Raw genomic sequence first — 17,995 nt, 5'->3', positions numbered from 1 at the left:
TGTACCTCTCATCTGTCATGTCCCCAGCATTTCCATGTCCATCCTACGTTATTGCCTTTTTCCTGCCTATCTCTGTTGCTCCTTGTTGTCTCTCAACTCATTTGGGTGGTGACTCAACTCTTCTTCCCTCCCTCCCCACATCACCAGCTTCAAAAATACCAGCACAGAATCTAAGCTGGTAAGCCTAGCAGAACTCTAATTTTGGCACACTTAATTGTTTGAGAGGAGCTAAATTTGAAGTAGTGTACAAGTGAACTCAGACCAGTTCATGTGAGTTACAAAAGGATTCATATTTTAATATCCATCTTTAATAGTATTTAGTTGCATTTAAATCTGCCCTTTACCCCTGAGTGGTCGTGGTATGTCCCCATCACAAGAAAATCTGGACCAAAAAATCTGCAGTCAAGAGTAGTCTTTTTGTGAGGCTACACAAAGTAGGATGGTGTTTACATCACTTCTTTGAAACTTTGCTTGGATCTTTCTCTGAGAGAAGTGCTCATTTTATAATAATAAACATTGCACCGAGATTTTAACATATCTGAAAGGTTAACAGTAAGAATAAATGTCCAATTTATTGTGGTAGAGAATTAGAAGATGAATATAAACTTTTGGTATTGCATTTCTATCTTGAAAGTTCTTGTTGTAAATATTCAATCTCTTGCCTTTCCTGAGAATATGTGCAACTTTCCACATACTCAATTTGTTGCACTTAAATACTGGGAAAGGAGAGGTGGAAAATTTTCAAACTACATGTTTTCTGAAGGCATTGTACAGATAAGTTCTGAGAAATCAAAACTTTGTATCCAGTAGAAAAGTACTGACATTACTTTGGATACACACAGCAGAGGGGTCTGCTCACAAGCTCCTTCTTTCTAGGGTGTTAGAATGTGAAGCAGGAATATTAAGTCTTCAGTCTTACTTGTGAGAACAAAAAAAATAAAATATCCGAAGTATGAAACTTAAATTGCTGCACATATAGCAGAGTCCTTGAAGCCAGAGATCTCATCCCAAAGGAAAAGCTCAGGTTGTAGGTAAACAGGATAACTGATAGCAAAATTGAGATTTTATAATCACATTGATAATGTTGGATCTGAATTGTTAGAAGTCTGGATTTTTGTCACATGTTTGAAAACACACTAGTTGCCAAAGATCTGTGTATTGTTTCAGTTCTCTTAAGCAGTGTGCTGTTGGCTTAACTGTTTAGATGCACCTTGATTCCAAAGCTCATCCCTTCACTGTAATCTAGAGAGAGGCAAGATTGAGAACTCTTAAGACATGATTCTGGAGAATTTGAATAGGTTCTGTAGGTGGGCATCACCAATTCTAGGAAACTGTCCACCTGCTCTTGATAGACAAATGATGACTGTGAAAATGTTCTGAAGACTCTGCCTTGCTTGCTTGTAACAAGAAGAAAGGGGGGATTGGCAGTATTGTGAATATCCATATGGATGAACGTTCAGAGAAGGAAGAATTATTTGTTCTTTAAACTGTAGTATCCTTACATATATTAACCACAGGATTATCCTATTAAGTTCCCGTACACTAAAGTAATTTGTAGCTGAGGGGGAACAAAAACTAGAAGAGATTCATGAACATACAGCTTCCATCAGGAGCATCAAGTAGTGGGAGGGTATTGCAAAGGCAGGAGAAAAACCTCTTGAGGTTCTTGTAGTACATATGCATACTTAATGCAAAAGTATAGACAGCATTCTTAAAGAACTCCGCTTTGGGTTCTTTTCTTTTTTTTGTCCCTTTCCTCTTAGTAGGGCAGGAAGCAAAAGTTCATTTTTTCCCAAGTAAATGACTAAGGTGATCTTTTCCTCCAGTCTAATGCTTCACAGTTGCTTTAAGCTTGCGCTCCAAGATGAGACCTGTGATTAGAAGTAATGCTGGAATAGCTCGTTCTTCCTACATCACCTTGTCTCACGTTTCTGATGAATGAGGCAAATGGGATCCCAGGCACTTTTCTTTGGGCTCTACTGTGTACAACTTTGATAAATATTCCTTAATATCTTCAGGACTTGTTTCAGCAAGACCCAAAATGTCTACTTACTCAGATCTATCAGAAACATTATCCTGTTCAATTCAGTCCTCCCTGGAATCTGAGGTTTTTCATTTGGATCCAGTACTGATAATACATTGAAGGATGGATCCTGGTAGCATTGTAAGAATACTGATTTGGATATAGACTATCGTACTTGTGTGAACAACTGCTTCAAGGGATTTTTGGAATTTATTTTCTGAAAAGATACAGTAGCTTTTTAAAGAATTACTTAAAATGGCATCTACAGTAAATATTCTAGTCTTTCCCATGCAAAAAGGATTATGCTCAATGTGATTGTAAGAGCATCTTTGGTACTGTTGGTTGAAATTTTTATAGTTGTTTTACCTTAGTTGTTTTACCTTAGGGCTTACTATCAGAATGAACTTTTCCAAAAAAAGGCTATTTTTTCATGGTCATTAATATGATGCACACATAGGTGTTGTTACAAAACGGAATAGATCCTTGCGATGGGCTTAAAGTGTCCATGTGAAAAAAGGGAATGCTTTCATGTTCCTGCTGCAGGCCAGACCCAGTTAAGGGTGATAGCTGATTGCTCTCTCCTTGTTAGCTGCAGAAAAATAACGTACTCAGTTGGGTTCACTGAATGTGCTTAACAGTTTTGATTCTGATAAATCAGTTTGCACTCAAGTGTTTCTAATGTATTATTGCAACTGCTACCACTGTTAAGTATTTTAAATATAAAAGAATGTTCTATGTTTCCTTGTTGAAAAAGGTCAGATGCATAACATTATTTGCTATGAGATTATTTAAAAAAAAAAGTTGAACTTGCATTAAATATCAAAAGAAAAATTTTTGCTGTATGCATTTTCAAACATTTAAGATTTTTTTTTCATTGTCTTCATTCAAAGTCTTCATTCAAAGGAAGACTTTATCATTTACATGAGCAATCAGCCTGTTGCACATACAGGTTTTTCAACACAGATGATAGTGTTGGTTTTCATGGCCTGAACATCATCAGCTTCTGTTGAAGTTACAGGGTCCAGAATACTTCAGATCCATATGAACTGTGAATAAAGGATACCCACTTTTTTGTTTGCAGAAGGATGAAGTTATGTTTATTGCTTTCTCCCCACCTTTCCCTTTGCAACAGTTCAGAGGCAGGGCTGGCCTACAACTTCAGTGCCCCTGTGACCCAAATGACATTCCCTTGCCCTTTGTGATATTGAGAAAAACACGCTGTCTCAAACAGAAGGGTGGTGGAGAGGGAAAGCTGTGGTAGTTCCCTTCTTCCATACCAGTCCAGTTGTACCAGGAGGAACTGGGCTTCACTCCTCTGAAAGGCTACTTCAGCTGTCATCTGTGCTGCACTCCAGGGAACTCTCAGCATCGTCCGATCATGAGCTCTTCTGGGATAACATAGTGAATTTGAGTGGGCTGTGTGTGATACGCTGTAGGTGACTTGAGTTAGTGATAACGTTCGCATCCAGGTTCTTCCAGTGTCAGTTTGCAATATAAGAATAGTTTCTTATGACTTGGATCTTGTACAGTATCTTGTGTTCAAATCATATCTGAATAAACAGTCATATGGGCAAATTGTGACAAGGCTTCAATGCCTGATTTTTTTACACAAAATGTAACTTCTTGATGTTAAGGATTCCCCACTGCCCCAAGAACTAATCTTGCTGCTCTTATATTAATAGTATCCAACATTAAAATAATTTTTTTCATAATGTGTTATGAAATTACAGAAACTAATTATCTTCTCACAATATTGTTCTCTAAAATATTAGGAGTCTTGAAAGCGGAAGGCAGCAGTGACAGCTGCTGTTAGTTTGAGGAGAATTATGACTGCAAAGCATTAAAGGGCATGTTTGCAAAAGACTTCCCAGATTTTAAGAAATGACTGCTCTTGCTGTTCATTGTTCCTCAGCTGGAGGGCTTCTGCCCTTCCCCCTGTGAACAGTGAGATGTTATGTCAGGGCATGTGGTGCTCCTCATGCATTTTAATGCGAATCTGAGCCTGTTTACCCCTTCACCATACAAGCTAAGCTCTGGTCTGAAGTGTTTTAAGAGGGCTTAGATAACTCTTTGCAACATTTTGGCTCTGGGGATGTGGTAAATTTCTGCTGAGAAGCTAAAACAAGCTAGGGGGGTAGGATTATGTTAACTGCTGCTATTTTTCTCCAGAGTGATCATGTGATTATATATGTGTAAGTATTCAAATTTAGCCTCCTTCTGTTTCAAAGAGCTGATTCTGTGTAACAACAATTTTTTTTAGATGACTTCTACAGATTTGCTGAATTGCACCCACACTTTGCAGAAGACTATCTCTATGCTGATCAGATGGGAGCCGAGAGTGGCTTGGAGACTTCATCTCTTTCTGCTCCTAATGGTATCTGTACTGACTTCAGCCCTGAAAATGCTGAAGATAAAAACAAGGCCCTGCAGAAGAAACTGAATTAACACTACAACTGTTACCTTCCTCTCCTGGTGAGAGGATTGTCTTTTCTTGGGATTTTCATAAGTCACTCCAACTATACAGCAAATACCAATTTTGTGTGTGAAAGTTCTTCTACCTTAATACTGTTCTTTGAATCATATGTGCTATATTTAACAACATATTCCAGGTTACTTTGGGGAAGGTGTTTTTGTTTTTTTCAAACAGGTCTTTGAAAGGCAAAAATGTGAATGTGCTTCATTATTAATGTTCATATTTAAAAGGAAGCGGCACACTTATTTATATTCCATTGGCTCGTTTCATGTACAAGTGTCGCACAAACTGTGCATGTATAAAGAAACTGTAGCTACTATGGTGTTAAGTGCACTTTGGTGATTAGTGTTTTCCCTAGTTATGGGGATGTTTATTTGGGGCCAAACTTTGCTGTCCATATTTGCATAGTCAGTCTTGTTGATTTCAGTGGGATTATTCTCTTGAGCAAGGCAAGCACATTTTGGCCCTTTGTTTTGGTTTCAGTGAACAGGTTTGGAAACAGTAATGCAAAAACTTGCTAAGGATTACTTTTTATTTTTATTGTTGAATGACGAAATTGTTTCTCTTTCAGTCTATTCCATGGTAGAATGAAAAGGAAAGGCTCCTTATCCCTCACCCCAGCTCTTTTCTACTGTAATCTTCCGGATGCAATTAAATGTGAATTTTTTCCAAACTGACATGCCACATACTGTTTGCAAATATGTGACAAAACTGTTTGTGCTTTTCTCTTATAATCAATTCAAATCATGTCCACCCAACATTTAAATGGGAGATGTTTACACAACTGTATTTAATCTATATCAGGAATCACAGGTTTCTTTTGTAGCAAGCCTGTATATACAGATTAACTTAGCATGGAACATGCTAGAAAACTTCGTTGTATCAGCACAAGTTTGAAAAGGTTGCAGTTACTCCAGAGGCCAAGTCAGCAACAAGTTGCAGAACATCCTGAAAAAATGCTAGTTAAATCTCTATAGCAACATTACCTAGAGTACATATAACATATATGAAGCTTAAAATAGTTTAGAACTGTGTTTAAAAAAACAAAACAAACAAAAAAACCCAACAACCTAGAACACTTGCATTAGTAATGTTTCTTATCTTTCCTCTTGTAAAGCCAGATGCCTTAATTACCAATGGAGGTCTCAGAGAAAAATTTAAATTATTATAAAACCACAGAGCTTCACTGATTAGGAAATGTGACAAAAGCCTCAAGGAGTAGGAAGGAGGACTCTCACAAAATAACTCTGGCAACTCTACTTCCAAACAAACAAAAAAATTTCAAATAATTTCTGTGACTAATTTTTTAGGGCTGTGTTAAAATATGATGGTTCTATGATTGGAAAACTGCTGTTGAGATTTGAGTCTTCCACATGTGCAGTAATTTAAAACTAGATTTGAAAGGGAGGAATTTTAGCAGAAGGAAATCTGTTTGTATCAAATGCTTTTATTATTATCTTTTAAATAGCAGGAGGTGTTTTAAAGCTCATTAGGGTACTGGAATGTGTCCTTAGAAATCCCTAACTGTATGTGGCAAGTCTCCAAACTGAAACTGGCTTTAACAGAAAGAGTATGGGGAAAAAAAAGTAAGAAATTATGCTTTCTGTGGGGTATGTGGAGGTAGGTCCTCATTTGGAGGTGATAATTAAACTTTTGATTTATCTAGGGTAATGCATGCCAAGCTGACAGGGCTGCAGCAGACTGGCAGACAAGCTTTGAATTAAAACTGATCATGGAAAAACAGGAGAAGTAGTTTGGAAAAATCAGGCATGTGAGGAACTACACTAGGAAAAGTCAGCTGCATAAACAGGACGGGAGTGGGTATTACTGTATAAAACATCTTGGGGCAGGGATGGTACAGAGTACAACAAACTGATCACTGTTAGTTCATTGCTGCAGAAAAGATACTCATTATAGTGGGATGCATCAACAGTGTAGCCTGCAAGAAGTGTGGTGGTATTTCTGCGTTACCAAGGTGTGATAAGGCCTTACCTGAAGTACCTGTCCATGTTGGGGCACCTGAGAAAGATGGGGAGTAGCTGGATAGAGTCTGGAGGACAGAAAGTACTCAAAAAAGAGATCAAAAGTATTCTTGAGGAGGAGAATCCAAAGAGGAGGAGACTGAAGGAAGATGTGAAAACAGTCTTCAAATATGGAAAAAGTTGCTATGGAGAAGATAGGAACGGTCTTTTCTCCATGTTGATGGTAGATACAGGCTCTTCATTTAAAAAGCAAGTTAAGCATTAGGAAAACTTCCTTACAATACACCTAGTTAGCTAAGGAGAATGGATAATTCCAGGTGGGGTAAGGAACCTTCCTACACTGGAGGTTTTGAAAACAGAACAGACAGACAACTAAGAGACACAATTTTGTTGATCATCCCCCAGGGTCGTAGGGATACGGCCTGGGATCTACTTTCTGTGATTATACAGTATGTATTTTGGTCAGTATGTAAGGGAAGGCCCATCAACTGGAGTCTGGGTGTATGGTATCTCCTCTACAAGACTTTTTATGGCATGTGGCTCAAGCTGGCTGGCTAAGATAGTTATCTTTTGCTTTGTATGTGAGCTTGGGAATTTGAGAATTTCAGAGTGCAGGGGATGAGATAGACACATGTCTGAAGAGAAGAAAAAGGTAAGCTTAGTATCCCATGGACAACTTTGGGGTGAGGGAAGCTCCAGAGGAAGAGATACTCTGTACGCATCTGTGAAAGAACAAAGCTGACTGAAGTTGGCCGAATATGAGTGCGCCTAATTTGCATGTATGGTATGTGTAACTTGGGGACGTGTCTTCTGAAAACCAAAGGGTTCATTTGGTGTCATATTTGTTTTGGTGAGGGAGATGTTTTCTAAGTGTGGTGAGTGTAATAACTGCACTTGTGTGCAGTCAAGCTGTGCAATGTGCAACTAAGCTGTGCGGTGTGTTTGGGTTGAAGGGTGCTGCAGCCTACAATAGATGGGCCCTGAAACAAGTGCCACGTTACGTGGTGAAGAGGCACTGAAAGTCATGTGCGTCTGAGTTTGGTCCAGAGCTGCTGCTGAAGAAGGCCAGTGACCAGCGCATTGTTTGCTTGGTGAGCAAGTACTCTTGGTGGAAGCAACTATTTAAAAAAAAAAAAAAAAAAAACCAAAACAAAACCCAAAACACAACAAAAAACCCCCCACCTAAACCAACCAACTAAACAAACAAAAAAAACCACCCCACACTTAGGTTCTGTAATGAATTGTGATGCTCCCTCTTTAGTGAGATTGTTGAATGAGGTAGAGACATAATAGGATGAATGATAGGGTGAAGTCCTGATCAGCCTGCATGGAAACATTGTTAGACCATGTGTAATGTAACAGAAGCTGAGATTAATGAATATAATTCAGGTGATTTTTAGCACCTGTAGAATATAAGACCATAATATTAGACTGCCTCATAGTGACAGAAAAGCCATGTTACCGTAGGGTGGTAAACTCAGGACTTTATTGAGGGCTGAGACCTGTAACACATTGCATTACTGCAGCAATGTTCGTTAAAACTCATCTGTCAAACTCCCACTGCTGAAGTGTTTTAGTAGTTCCACGTAAGTAGCCTTTTAAAAGGCACCCAACTGTGGAACAGCTGGGTTGTGACAGTCAAATTTCAGTGGCTTGCTGCAATGTCAGGGTAGAAGTGAAAGCTTCCTTTCCCCTTCACCAAACGCTGACATGTAAATGCTTTTAATTAAAATATTATGGACTTTACAAACGCATTGCTTTATTTTAACTGGTGATATCAACAGCCCCTAAATTTACAGGGAGACATATGAAGAAATTACGTCAGTTCTTTGCAACAATTTAACTTCATAAATGATCCTTACACAAAAAATGCAAGGGTGTGAAGGCATTTGACATTTCTGATGAGCATTTTACTACTTTTATGTAATACTGCCATCCCTTGCCAGTAGAGCTCTTGCATCAGACTGAATTTTTATATATTGTATGAGAGGCCCAGCCAAAGCTTTGCTATTCTGATATGGTTGAACAAGCATACTCTGTATTTTGAATGTATTTAAAGTAACGTGGAAAATCATGAAATCAGAGATATCTAAAAAGTATCTTTTTTTTGCTTCATTTATATTTCTTCAAACATAACAAAACTCCACTAAAACCAAGCAAATGTTTAGGAGGTGCAAAGCATGTTTAAACCACTGTCTCTACAACAGTAAGGCAAGTGCTATTACAGATTTCACAGGAGTCCGCTGCTGTAAGCAGATACGCTTAAAAGGCATTATAGGCAATTTGTAAGCCTTATGGAGAAATTGGGTTGTACGCTTAATTTTATACCAATGAATCACACTATATGTTTCAATGCATTTATTGCAGCTAGGATAATCCTACTATGATAAAAAGCAACCAGGCTTGTGTGTGTGTTTGCTAATCCCACTTTGAAGGTATAAATCCTTAGGTCACAAAGGTTGAAAAGGAGACACGTGTGCAGTAAGGAAGTGATGCAACCTCTTCAGTGGCAAAGCTGCCCGAAGTTAATAGTCAAGTTTTGTATATAGCTGTTTATTAATATTTTCATGCAAACTGAATAGGTTTGGTAGTTTAAAGCATTGGGCTGGTTGGAATATGGTTTTATTCATAATAGGTAGTAAACATTTTTCTGGAAGAGGGATTATTGCACTTTAACATTTGGATAGCTTGATAAATGTTTAAAGCAGATGTATTTTTATTCATTTATGAGTTCTCTTACAAGGCCGTCTTTGGTATTGCCATTAAGTTATTTTTGCTATGTTATATTATCATGCGGTAAGTATAGCTTTTCATGTTAACTGTTTTAGTCGCATTCTGCTCCTTCAAAAGTGGTATTCTTATTTAAAAAAAAAAGGGGGGGGACACACTCAAGTTCTGCAACTTGTATTCTTTGACTGCCACATGCTGTAGATTTGCATACATTATGGGACTGAACTAGAATGCAAAAAAAAAAAAATTTGGATTTAAAAATTAACCAAGTCAGATCAGTTTTCCTTTACGTCAGAGTGTGGGTTATAAGACCTTCTGAAATGTTGCGTTTTGCTTAATGTGAAGCCTCTGCTTTTTTCTAGCAGCACTTTCATGAGTGTCCTAGCATTAAGAAATTACAAATATATTGGCCAAGAGTTTTACATTAGCAAAATTTAAGTTCGGCTCCTAAACTCATATTAAAGCACAGAAGTTCCCTGTGAACCAGGTATTTCAGATGGTTTGTTACTTTTTAGGTATTTAAACTTCAGCTAATTTGGAAAACGTCAATTACCTAATTAATATGGCTAGATCCTTTACAAAAGAGGAGGAAGAGTAGGTCCAACAGTTCAAAATTGAAAGTAAGAATCTGTAATCAGTGCCATTGATAATTGATTATTAATTAAATTAATCAGTCCAGCAAAACCACAAGATCTGTTTCACAAATGAGCAGGAAAACTGAGACTGTCATTCAGCTACTTTTGCAGTCCCAGCTAGGTAGAAATTAAGCCAGCTGTTCTTTAGTCAGAGGATGATTTCTTGAAGGCACTGCAGCATCGTGTATCCAAGTAATGTGTAGGTCACTGGCAGCACAGCCAGTGGGGTTTCATCTGCTCTCCCTGCCTTTTTCCTATGAAGACTGGAAAAAAGTATTCAAACCATGACAGGAACCTTGTAAGACCTCTTCACAGGTACAATCCTCCAGTACCACCTCAGAGGAACAAACACGATCGTCCTATGCTATAGCTAAGGCAGTGAACTGGGTAAACACGTTAGATGCCAACACATTGCGATCAAAATGTGCATAAATTATATAATATTGAGGTAAAACTACTGAGCGAATGCAGCAGAAGAGAGATCATCCATTAGATGTGCCTGGACTTGCAGGTATTTCCTGCATCTCATAGTGATCAAGTTAAGACAGTTTCTTTCCCTAGGAAACCTTTCCAGTTTATTTCAAGATATTAATTATTTTGTCTTTTATGAGTGGAGCAATGATTTGTTTTGTAGAAAACAGCTTCTTTTTCCCCAGACGGTATGATGTGCTTTATCATGTGTAATGGGATTAAACTCAAGTGGGTGATACCAAGAGAGCAGAGGATTTAAGAGGCTTATAAAATGGAGGGGTTATGTTTCTGTGAAATACGCTGAGGCCTTTTTGCAGCAATTAACATTCTGCCTAGGTTGTCTTGCAAGCTTGTTAGGCAAAATAATTTTACTAGTTGTGTGATGGCAGCGGCTGCTTGTTCCATTTTCTTTAGCAATAGTGGCAGAGCAGAGTACTCCTGTGCAGGCTAACTTGTGGAGGCCACCTGTAACTGGTAAAGACATATCTGCAGTTTTCAAATGATCAGTTTCTGGGAATGGAAACAGTAGAATCACCTTAGCAGAGATTGCACCTCAGCAAGTTATTCCTTATAAGGAATTATAAGGAATATAATTAGTTATCCCTATAAGTTAATTAACTTATTTGTTGGGGTTTTTTTTAACCAACATAGTTGTCATGCTGCTTTTTTCTGAGCTAAACTGCACAGGGCCATACAAACATCCCAGCTTATTTGAGGTGAGCTTGGGGATCTTGAAAAAGGTGCTCTACGATAATCTGTGGATGTAGCGTTAAGCTTCGGTTCTTTCACTTTGACCAAAAAACGTTAGAAGCAAGAGAAAAGTCATAATGACTTTTGTAACTTTAATATCAAAATATTATTTGGATATTATGAGCGGGGTATTACTTGAGAGTGCCAGTTCTGAGCCAAAGAGTCAGTTGAAGAAAAATCAGGCTGAACTTCTGGTCCTGAACCAGCAAGTAGAAAAGCTCATCAAGGCTAGCGTGGCAGCAAAGCTTTCGCTGTGCAGCTGGCCTCTTCCCACAGTAAAGAAGGATCTTTTCTGCCTTTTGGGCTGGTGAATTCAATTTTCTGTGTCCCCAGCTCTTGCTTGTGCTGTCTGTTGTTTGTAGGTGTGTTGCAGCCTGAGGGACACCTTGCTGCCTCTTAAGCTTAAGTGACATTCATGGACTTTTCTCCCTGAGCCGTAAATGGCAGGTGAATATTAAAGTCATGTTCTGGTAATGCCACCCAAAACTAAGGGCCCGTGTACTGCTTCAGCTTGTGCCTGCCGTTAGGTAAAGGATTGCTTTTTCTTTTCCCACACTTTAACCATTGCAGGTGTGTCCAGGTGACAGCAGGTCTGAAAGAGCTTATGAGATTCTCCTTGTTCCTATGAACAATAAGAAATTAAATTTAGAAATACAGTACAACGAAACCTTAAATTGGATTGACTCCTGACCTGCTATGTCCCTTTCAGTGTGTGCCTGTTTACTTCCAAGTTCTGAACGCAGCAACTATAAATATGATAGCAAACAAAGTCTCCTCATGGATACTGAAGAAAGCTGAAGCTCAGACACTTTTCATCCTACCATGGTACTGGAAATGAAATTCAGCTGGCAGTAGGTTATTTCTAAGTCTATGAATGTGTATGGGGAAAACCCAAATACATGTCTTTTATTCACTATCCAGCATGAAGACAATTTTGTATTTTAAATGCTAAAGAAATAAACTTGTAAGGATCTTGTATGCCCTAAGTATATATTTTTGTCCTATGTTTTCTTTTATAATGAAGTTCAAGCAAAATATTTCTTACATTTCAGAAGGGAGGTTTAGGTTAGCCAGTGCTTTCCAGACTACAAAAGCAGTTTTTAAGTAAACATCTAGAAATTAAATTGTATTTTTAAATATGTGGATTAGAATTCCTTAAGTTAAACATCTCTCCTTAGCAATTGTATATACTTAGACAAAAAGCAAAACCGTTGCAGCTGCTTGTCTATATGGTTGTTTGTGTTTGGTGAATTGTTTATATTGCTTTCTCAAATTGCTCTAAGGGTATTAAGAACTCCATGTAAATCACTAATGTTAGAAATAGAAGTCAGAAGTAAATTCCTTTAGAAGTGATAGATTTTGTTTCCTGGAGGAGAACCAAGACTAAGCATCTGCTAACCTTGTATTATGTACTACACAACGTCAGTGTTGCAGCATTGTGCTGAAAGTATTTGGCATCTGTTCAATGGGACCACTTTCTAAACCTTTTTGTAATTGCCAGCATCTCAGCAGGTGTGCAAGACATTTCTAATTTGATCACAGGTACTAGTTCATCTCTTTGGAAGAATAAAATTGAGTTATCAACAAGCTGAGAAAAAATTCAGAAAAAAGAAGGTTTTGATCTCTTGAATTATTGTTAAACTTGCATTGACGATATAATTTATATATTTTTGGAAAAAATATTGATATGTTTTTGAACACACTTGAGAATTTAAATGCAAAAGCAAAAAAGTTAACCTTTTAAATGATCAAATTTTGGAATTTTCTCTTACCGCTACTGAAGCCAAGTTAGGCACTGCCATGAAGAGGGTGCTTTTAGTTGAAAACCTGTGCTGACACAGCAGGAAGCTGTGTTGTAGGAACTGACTTTTGCAAGGTATTACGTGCTTGTTCCATCAGTAGGACAACTTCTGTTGACTTTAAGGCTGCTCAGGCAGACCTGGTGTGTTTAAAGATGCATATTGACTGCAAGCTTTTTATTATAATAGCCCTTGGATATGCAGTGTAAATCTGTAACAATATATAGTGCTACTGGATAATAATAATCTGAATGCGTATTTTCTGCTGTAAATTTCCCTCCTATGGCTCCTATGGTATGTGTACATAGACTATTACCTTTGCACTGAACTGACTATACTTCATAACTGAAAAGCAAAAACAAGTAGTGTACTAAAGACGACTGTAGCTTGTGGTTCCAATTGTGGAAATACTTTTGCAGAACAAAAAGTATAGCTTCAGTGCTACAAATTTGATTTTTATATTTTTTATTAACATGCATGGAAGACTAAGGATAATATTTTTTAAAAATGAACTTGTTTTTGTACATTTTTCAATGTTTAAAACTGTATGATTTAACATTACCTCTGAATACCAGTGATCAGTCAATTCTTAAAGGAAATACCTCAATTTGAGCATTCTTTTCGTGTTCTCTGATAGGTTGAAATGGACTATAGCGTGTGATGAACCGAGCCAAATGATGCAGACACTTAAACTATGCTATAAAAGTCGTATGATGACTTACTAAAAGGGAACTAAATGATACACTACAAGTGTTGATGTGCAGTATACAATCATGGCTCATTCTGCCCAACTGGACATTTTCCTTATGAATGGCTTGTAAATTGAATTTTCAGCGTGAAGCCAAATTAAAAATTAAACAAAAAATGTTTGGTTTCCTCTGGATTTTTTTTTTTAGATTTAGGTTTTTTATAAATAACAAGGTTTATAGTAAGGGAAAGGATACAAATCATAATTGTGAATAAGACTGAGTCCGTATACGTTTAGGTGCACTTTGTTGATGTATGTTCTCTGTGGCAGTGTGTGTAGAACAGTGTGTGTTTACCTGACAACTGGGGTATGAAATTACAGGGTTTTAAGGGGTTTTTGTTTGGGTTTGGGGTGTTCCGTTTTTTTTCTGTGGGTGTGTGGGTTTTGGTTTGGTTATTGGTTTTTTGTTTTGTTTCCCCTAAGGATGACAGGGATATTGACTCCAGTTCTATTTTCTGTGCTTAAAGAATAATATCGAAAGATCAAAAAAGATTCAGAAAAGGGGCTCCAGAAGTCTGGAGAACAAGTCTGTCTAAATGAGAATGAGGTAGCTCTGGCTAGTTTTGTTTATTCAGGAAATGGACAAGAAGTGATCCAACACTCCAGATACGTACATACATGAGAAGTTCGTAACGGAGGGTGGAAAAAGGTATAGGTGGATATAAGCTGAACCATTAAGACAAACATTTTTAAGAATACAAATGAAACACTGGGGAAGTTTTCCAGAGAAATGACATGACATTCATCATGATATGAAGATTTCAAGGGAAGACTTGTTAATGTTTTTCTTAATGTTAGTCTCTAATTTCAAGTCATGGGGTGGATGCAGATTTTGAGTATGTTCTTTGGCCCAAGTCAGGTTAGTCATGCAGTGGCTTGTGTGAAAGAATAGACATCTGTAGGTGATAGCAAATGTGTATAATTTCATTGTATGTAAGAAAAAAGACTGAATACTGTATTTGTCCAAAACAGAATTTAGTCTAGTTATTTCTTCTTTCAGTGAAGTCCTACTAGTCATGCAGCAATGTGGCATGCTTTCTTATGAAGAAAAGCTTTAAAACCGGAACCTTTTTTTGCTTAAATACATTTCTTCCTTTTTTTCTGCTCTAAAATGCAAATAACTTACTTGCTCTATACTTATGAAAGCAGATTACACTAGAAGATGTTTTAACTAATGCCAGAGGATGCTATCAGAACATGGTACACTTTCACAAACACTTGTCAATCACTTCATTTTGTAATGAGGAGTATTCATGAAATATTACAGATGTGCAAATGCACAAAATGCATGTAAGATTTCTTTCTTCCAAGGGTAAAGACTCCCCTACCTGATACCATCTGGTTTTAACCCTGTTTTTCCTTGCTGCTTGCCAGGGTAGCATGAGGCCTGCCAGAGGTGACAGGCTATAGCCCTGGCTTTGCTTCTGCGCAGCCCTGCTCTGCTGCTCCTGCCGCTGTGCTGCCTGGTTCAACAGGCGGGGTTTTGAATCTGCAGCCAGCCCTTCCTCGCTGCTCTTGTTTCGGTGTCTTTTCAGGTGACGTGATCTGCTAAGGTAGCAGCATGAGCTGTGAACCCTCACATCATGCCCGCTTCTCCTTCCCCACCCTTGTCTTCCCACCTTTTTCCTGTTACTCTCCGCCACTTTATTCTCTTAAAGAAGATACCATGGGGGAAGGCGAAGAGGGGTATTTCCAAGCGCCACGCATCTTGCAACGCGCCTACAGTAACACCACAGACTACCCCAGCCCTTCACCACTTTTCCTCGCTCGTCTGCGTTGCAGGGACGCTCCCTGTTGTGCCACCTCGCTGAGCTGCGGGCAGTGGCCTCTTGCCGCATGCTTGTGCCTCTTCTGCCCCCGCGTCCCTTCTGCCTGGCTGAGGGGTGCTTGAGGTACGCACCCTTGTCACCGCTTTCTCCTGGTTGACGCCACCGGAGCGCAGAGGCGAGGACCACAAGAAACGCTCCTTTTTTACTCCTAGGCCTGCGGGAGCGGAGCCTGACCCACTGCTGGGCAGGGGCGCGGCCCGCGGGCTGCTTCCCTCGGCCGCTGGGGGCTGGACAGCGGCCCCCTCCCTCCTCCGGGGTGCTGCCACCTCCGCCCGTGCCTGCCCCTGCTGCTCCCTGCCTTCCCCCAACTTCTTCGTATCATATTGCACTACCTTTCAGTCTGCGTCATCACAGGTAATTTCTTGTTAAGACTGCTGGAGGATTTTATTGTTATTATTATTGTTACTCCTTTGTATGAAGCCCCAAGCTGTCTCTCCTGTTCTCCCGCCGGAGCTGGCTCCCGGGGTGGATGGGTGGGGCACAGGAGCCTCCTCTTCCTCCCCCTTCACCGCCACCTCGGCTGCCTCGCCTGACGTCACGCGCCCTTCCCAGACCTCTGGTCGCTCTGAGGGGCCCCAAACGTAACAGGCACCGCACCCCCCTGCTGGCCCCTCCTGGAGAGCCGCGGGGTCGCGCCCGACGCCCCCTGGGCAGCGGCCGCTCTGAGCTTCGCCGCCCCCCGCCCGGCGCGACGGCAGCCAGCGGCGCCGCCGCCCGCCGGCCCCTCCCCTCAGCGCCCCCTAGCGGCGGCGGGCGCCGGCCCCTGACGTCACGCCGTGACGCGCCCGGCGCAAGGCTGGGCCGTGTCCCCGGGGCGGGCGCCTCCCCACGCCGGTTGCTAGGCGGCGGGGCGGCGCTTCCCCCGCCCGCCGGAAGTGACGGACGCGGGGCGGTTGGCTGGGAGGGGATGCGCGAGCGGCGGCGGCGGGGCGGCCCGGCGGATGCCGAGCGGGGTGCGGGGGGCGGCCGCCGCCATGGCCACGCTGAGCCGCAGCTCGTTCACCAGCCTGGTGGTGGGGGTGTTCGCCGTGTACGTGGCGCACACGTGCTGGGTGATGTACGGCATCGTCTACACGCGGCCCTGCCCGGCGGCGGGGGGCGGTGCGGCGGGGTGCGTCTGGCCCTACCTGGCGCGGAGGCCCAAGCTGCAGGTGAGCGGCGCGCAGCGGCGAGCCGGTGGAAACGGGCGGGCGGCTGCGAGCGCCCGGCCTGCGGAGGCGCCGGCAGCGGCCCGCGCCGCCGAGGGAGGCGGCCGGACCCCGCTTCGGCCCGTGACCGCTCGGCTAACCGCCCGCGGAACGGGCGCCTCGGCACCGCGCGGGCTCCGGTCCCGCTCTGAGGGAGGAGCGGTGGTGCCTGCCCGGGCCTGCCTCCTCCGTCTCCGGCGCCGCGCTGCTGGGTGCGGGGAGCGCCGCGCTGACTCGGCTGACGGCCGCGGTCACGCGTGGCCTGCCCGTCGCCCGAGCGCGCAGCTCCCTCGTTCTCCCCCCGCGGTGCTGCGGCCGGCGCGGGGCGGGGGGGCAGGAAGCGGGGAGCGGCCCGCCAGCGCGCCGTGCGGGCTGCCCCTGCCCCTGCCTCTGCCCCGCCGGTAGCGCCCGCGGCTGGAGCACGGGCAGGGCGAGAGCGTGTTGGGGGGTTCGATTCCGCGTATCTGTTGGCACGTACGCTGCAGAGAGCCGCCTCAGTGGCTCGACTTACTTAGAGATCTTTGACTTCAAGAACGGGTCATCCTCTTAAAATGCGTTTAGCGGCTGTGTCACAGTGTGTTTCTGCCCCCAAAAGGAGGGAAGGGATAGCTGAAAGCTGTGTTAGACTTCTTTTTGAGTACGTTGTTTTCTTTCCCAGTGTGTGTAACCGTCCCGTGACTGGGGAAATTAGCGAAGCTGAAATACAGATCTGTACTCCAGGCGTACTGATGCGTGACTTTAATATTTCTGTACCCTGATTCCTCTGTGCTGTGTTTTGATTTCAGTTAAGCGTGTATACTACCACACGGTCAAGCATTGGTGCTGAGAGTAATATAGATCTGGTTTTGAATGTGGAGGATTTTGATATTGAGTCCAAATTTGAAAGGTAGGTATCCAAACTACGAGTTCTTTCCTTAATTCTGAAGTATGTATCCTAACTGGTAGTTACATGTATGGAAGTATGCATGAAGCAAGGTAGCCTGTTCACGATAGCTGTGTTGAAAGAGTAGAATTGTTGTTCTTGTGTTCTTTGTTTTGGGGTTAAAGCTCTTTTTGTGTGCTGTACAGGCTATTCAGTTCATGCTTGTTTTCATAAAGTAATAACTGTATTTGCCATATTAAGGCAGGAAAGATGTTAGTTGGATTTCAGCCTTAAAGTTGAGGACGAAGTGCTGCTGTTAATAAAAACATTATTTTTCTCTTTAATTAAAGGTTCCTAGAGTATTTCATGAATTAAACATTGGTGAAGTGCCTGCCTTGATGGAAATGGTGTGCCAAGCTCACCTGGCGCTGAGGAATAGGCTCCTAGACAAGCTTTTCTTACGCTGAAAATCATCTCGTAGTTGCAAGAAACAAAGCTTGCAAAGG

The 17,995-nt window shown here is 41.6% G+C and overlaps 2 protein-coding genes across 4 annotated transcripts in view; both read left to right on the top strand.

The window, feature by feature from the left end:
- Positions 1-13,713, top strand: part of LPCAT1 (lysophosphatidylcholine acyltransferase 1) — a 72,715-nt gene extending 59,002 nt beyond the window's left edge. The window contains exons 14-15 of one of the 3 annotated variants that reach the window (XM_075494166.1): positions 4,284-4,495; positions 11,774-13,713. In XM_075494166.1, coding sequence (XP_075350281.1) covers positions 4,284-4,468 — 185 coding nt within the window. In that variant the 3' untranslated portion in view covers positions 4,469-4,495; positions 11,774-13,713. Of the gene's footprint in view, positions 1-4,283; positions 7,634-11,773 lie in introns of those variants that run through there. The other 2 variants (XM_075494164.1, XM_075494167.1) reach the window with 2 other exon arrangements.
- A 2,516-nt stretch (positions 13,714-16,229) lies between these two features.
- Positions 16,230-17,995, top strand: part of CLPTM1L (CLPTM1 like) — a 29,440-nt gene continuing 27,674 nt past the window's right edge. Inside the window, exons 1-2 of the mRNA XM_075494161.1 lie at positions 16,230-16,591; positions 17,413-17,513. Coding sequence (XP_075350276.1) covers positions 16,382-16,591; positions 17,413-17,513 — 311 coding nt within the window. The 5' untranslated portion in view covers positions 16,230-16,381. The remainder of the gene's footprint in view (positions 16,592-17,412; positions 17,514-17,995) is intronic.

The sequence above is a fragment of the Mycteria americana genome, chromosome 2 (assembly GCF_035582795.1).
Source record: "Mycteria americana isolate JAX WOST 10 ecotype Jacksonville Zoo and Gardens chromosome 2, USCA_MyAme_1.0, whole genome shotgun sequence".
NCBI classification, from domain to species: Eukaryota; Metazoa; Chordata; class Aves; order Ciconiiformes; family Ciconiidae; genus Mycteria; species Mycteria americana.
Note: the sequence above shows the minus strand (reverse complement) of the source record. Positions and strands in the feature narration are given on the sequence as shown.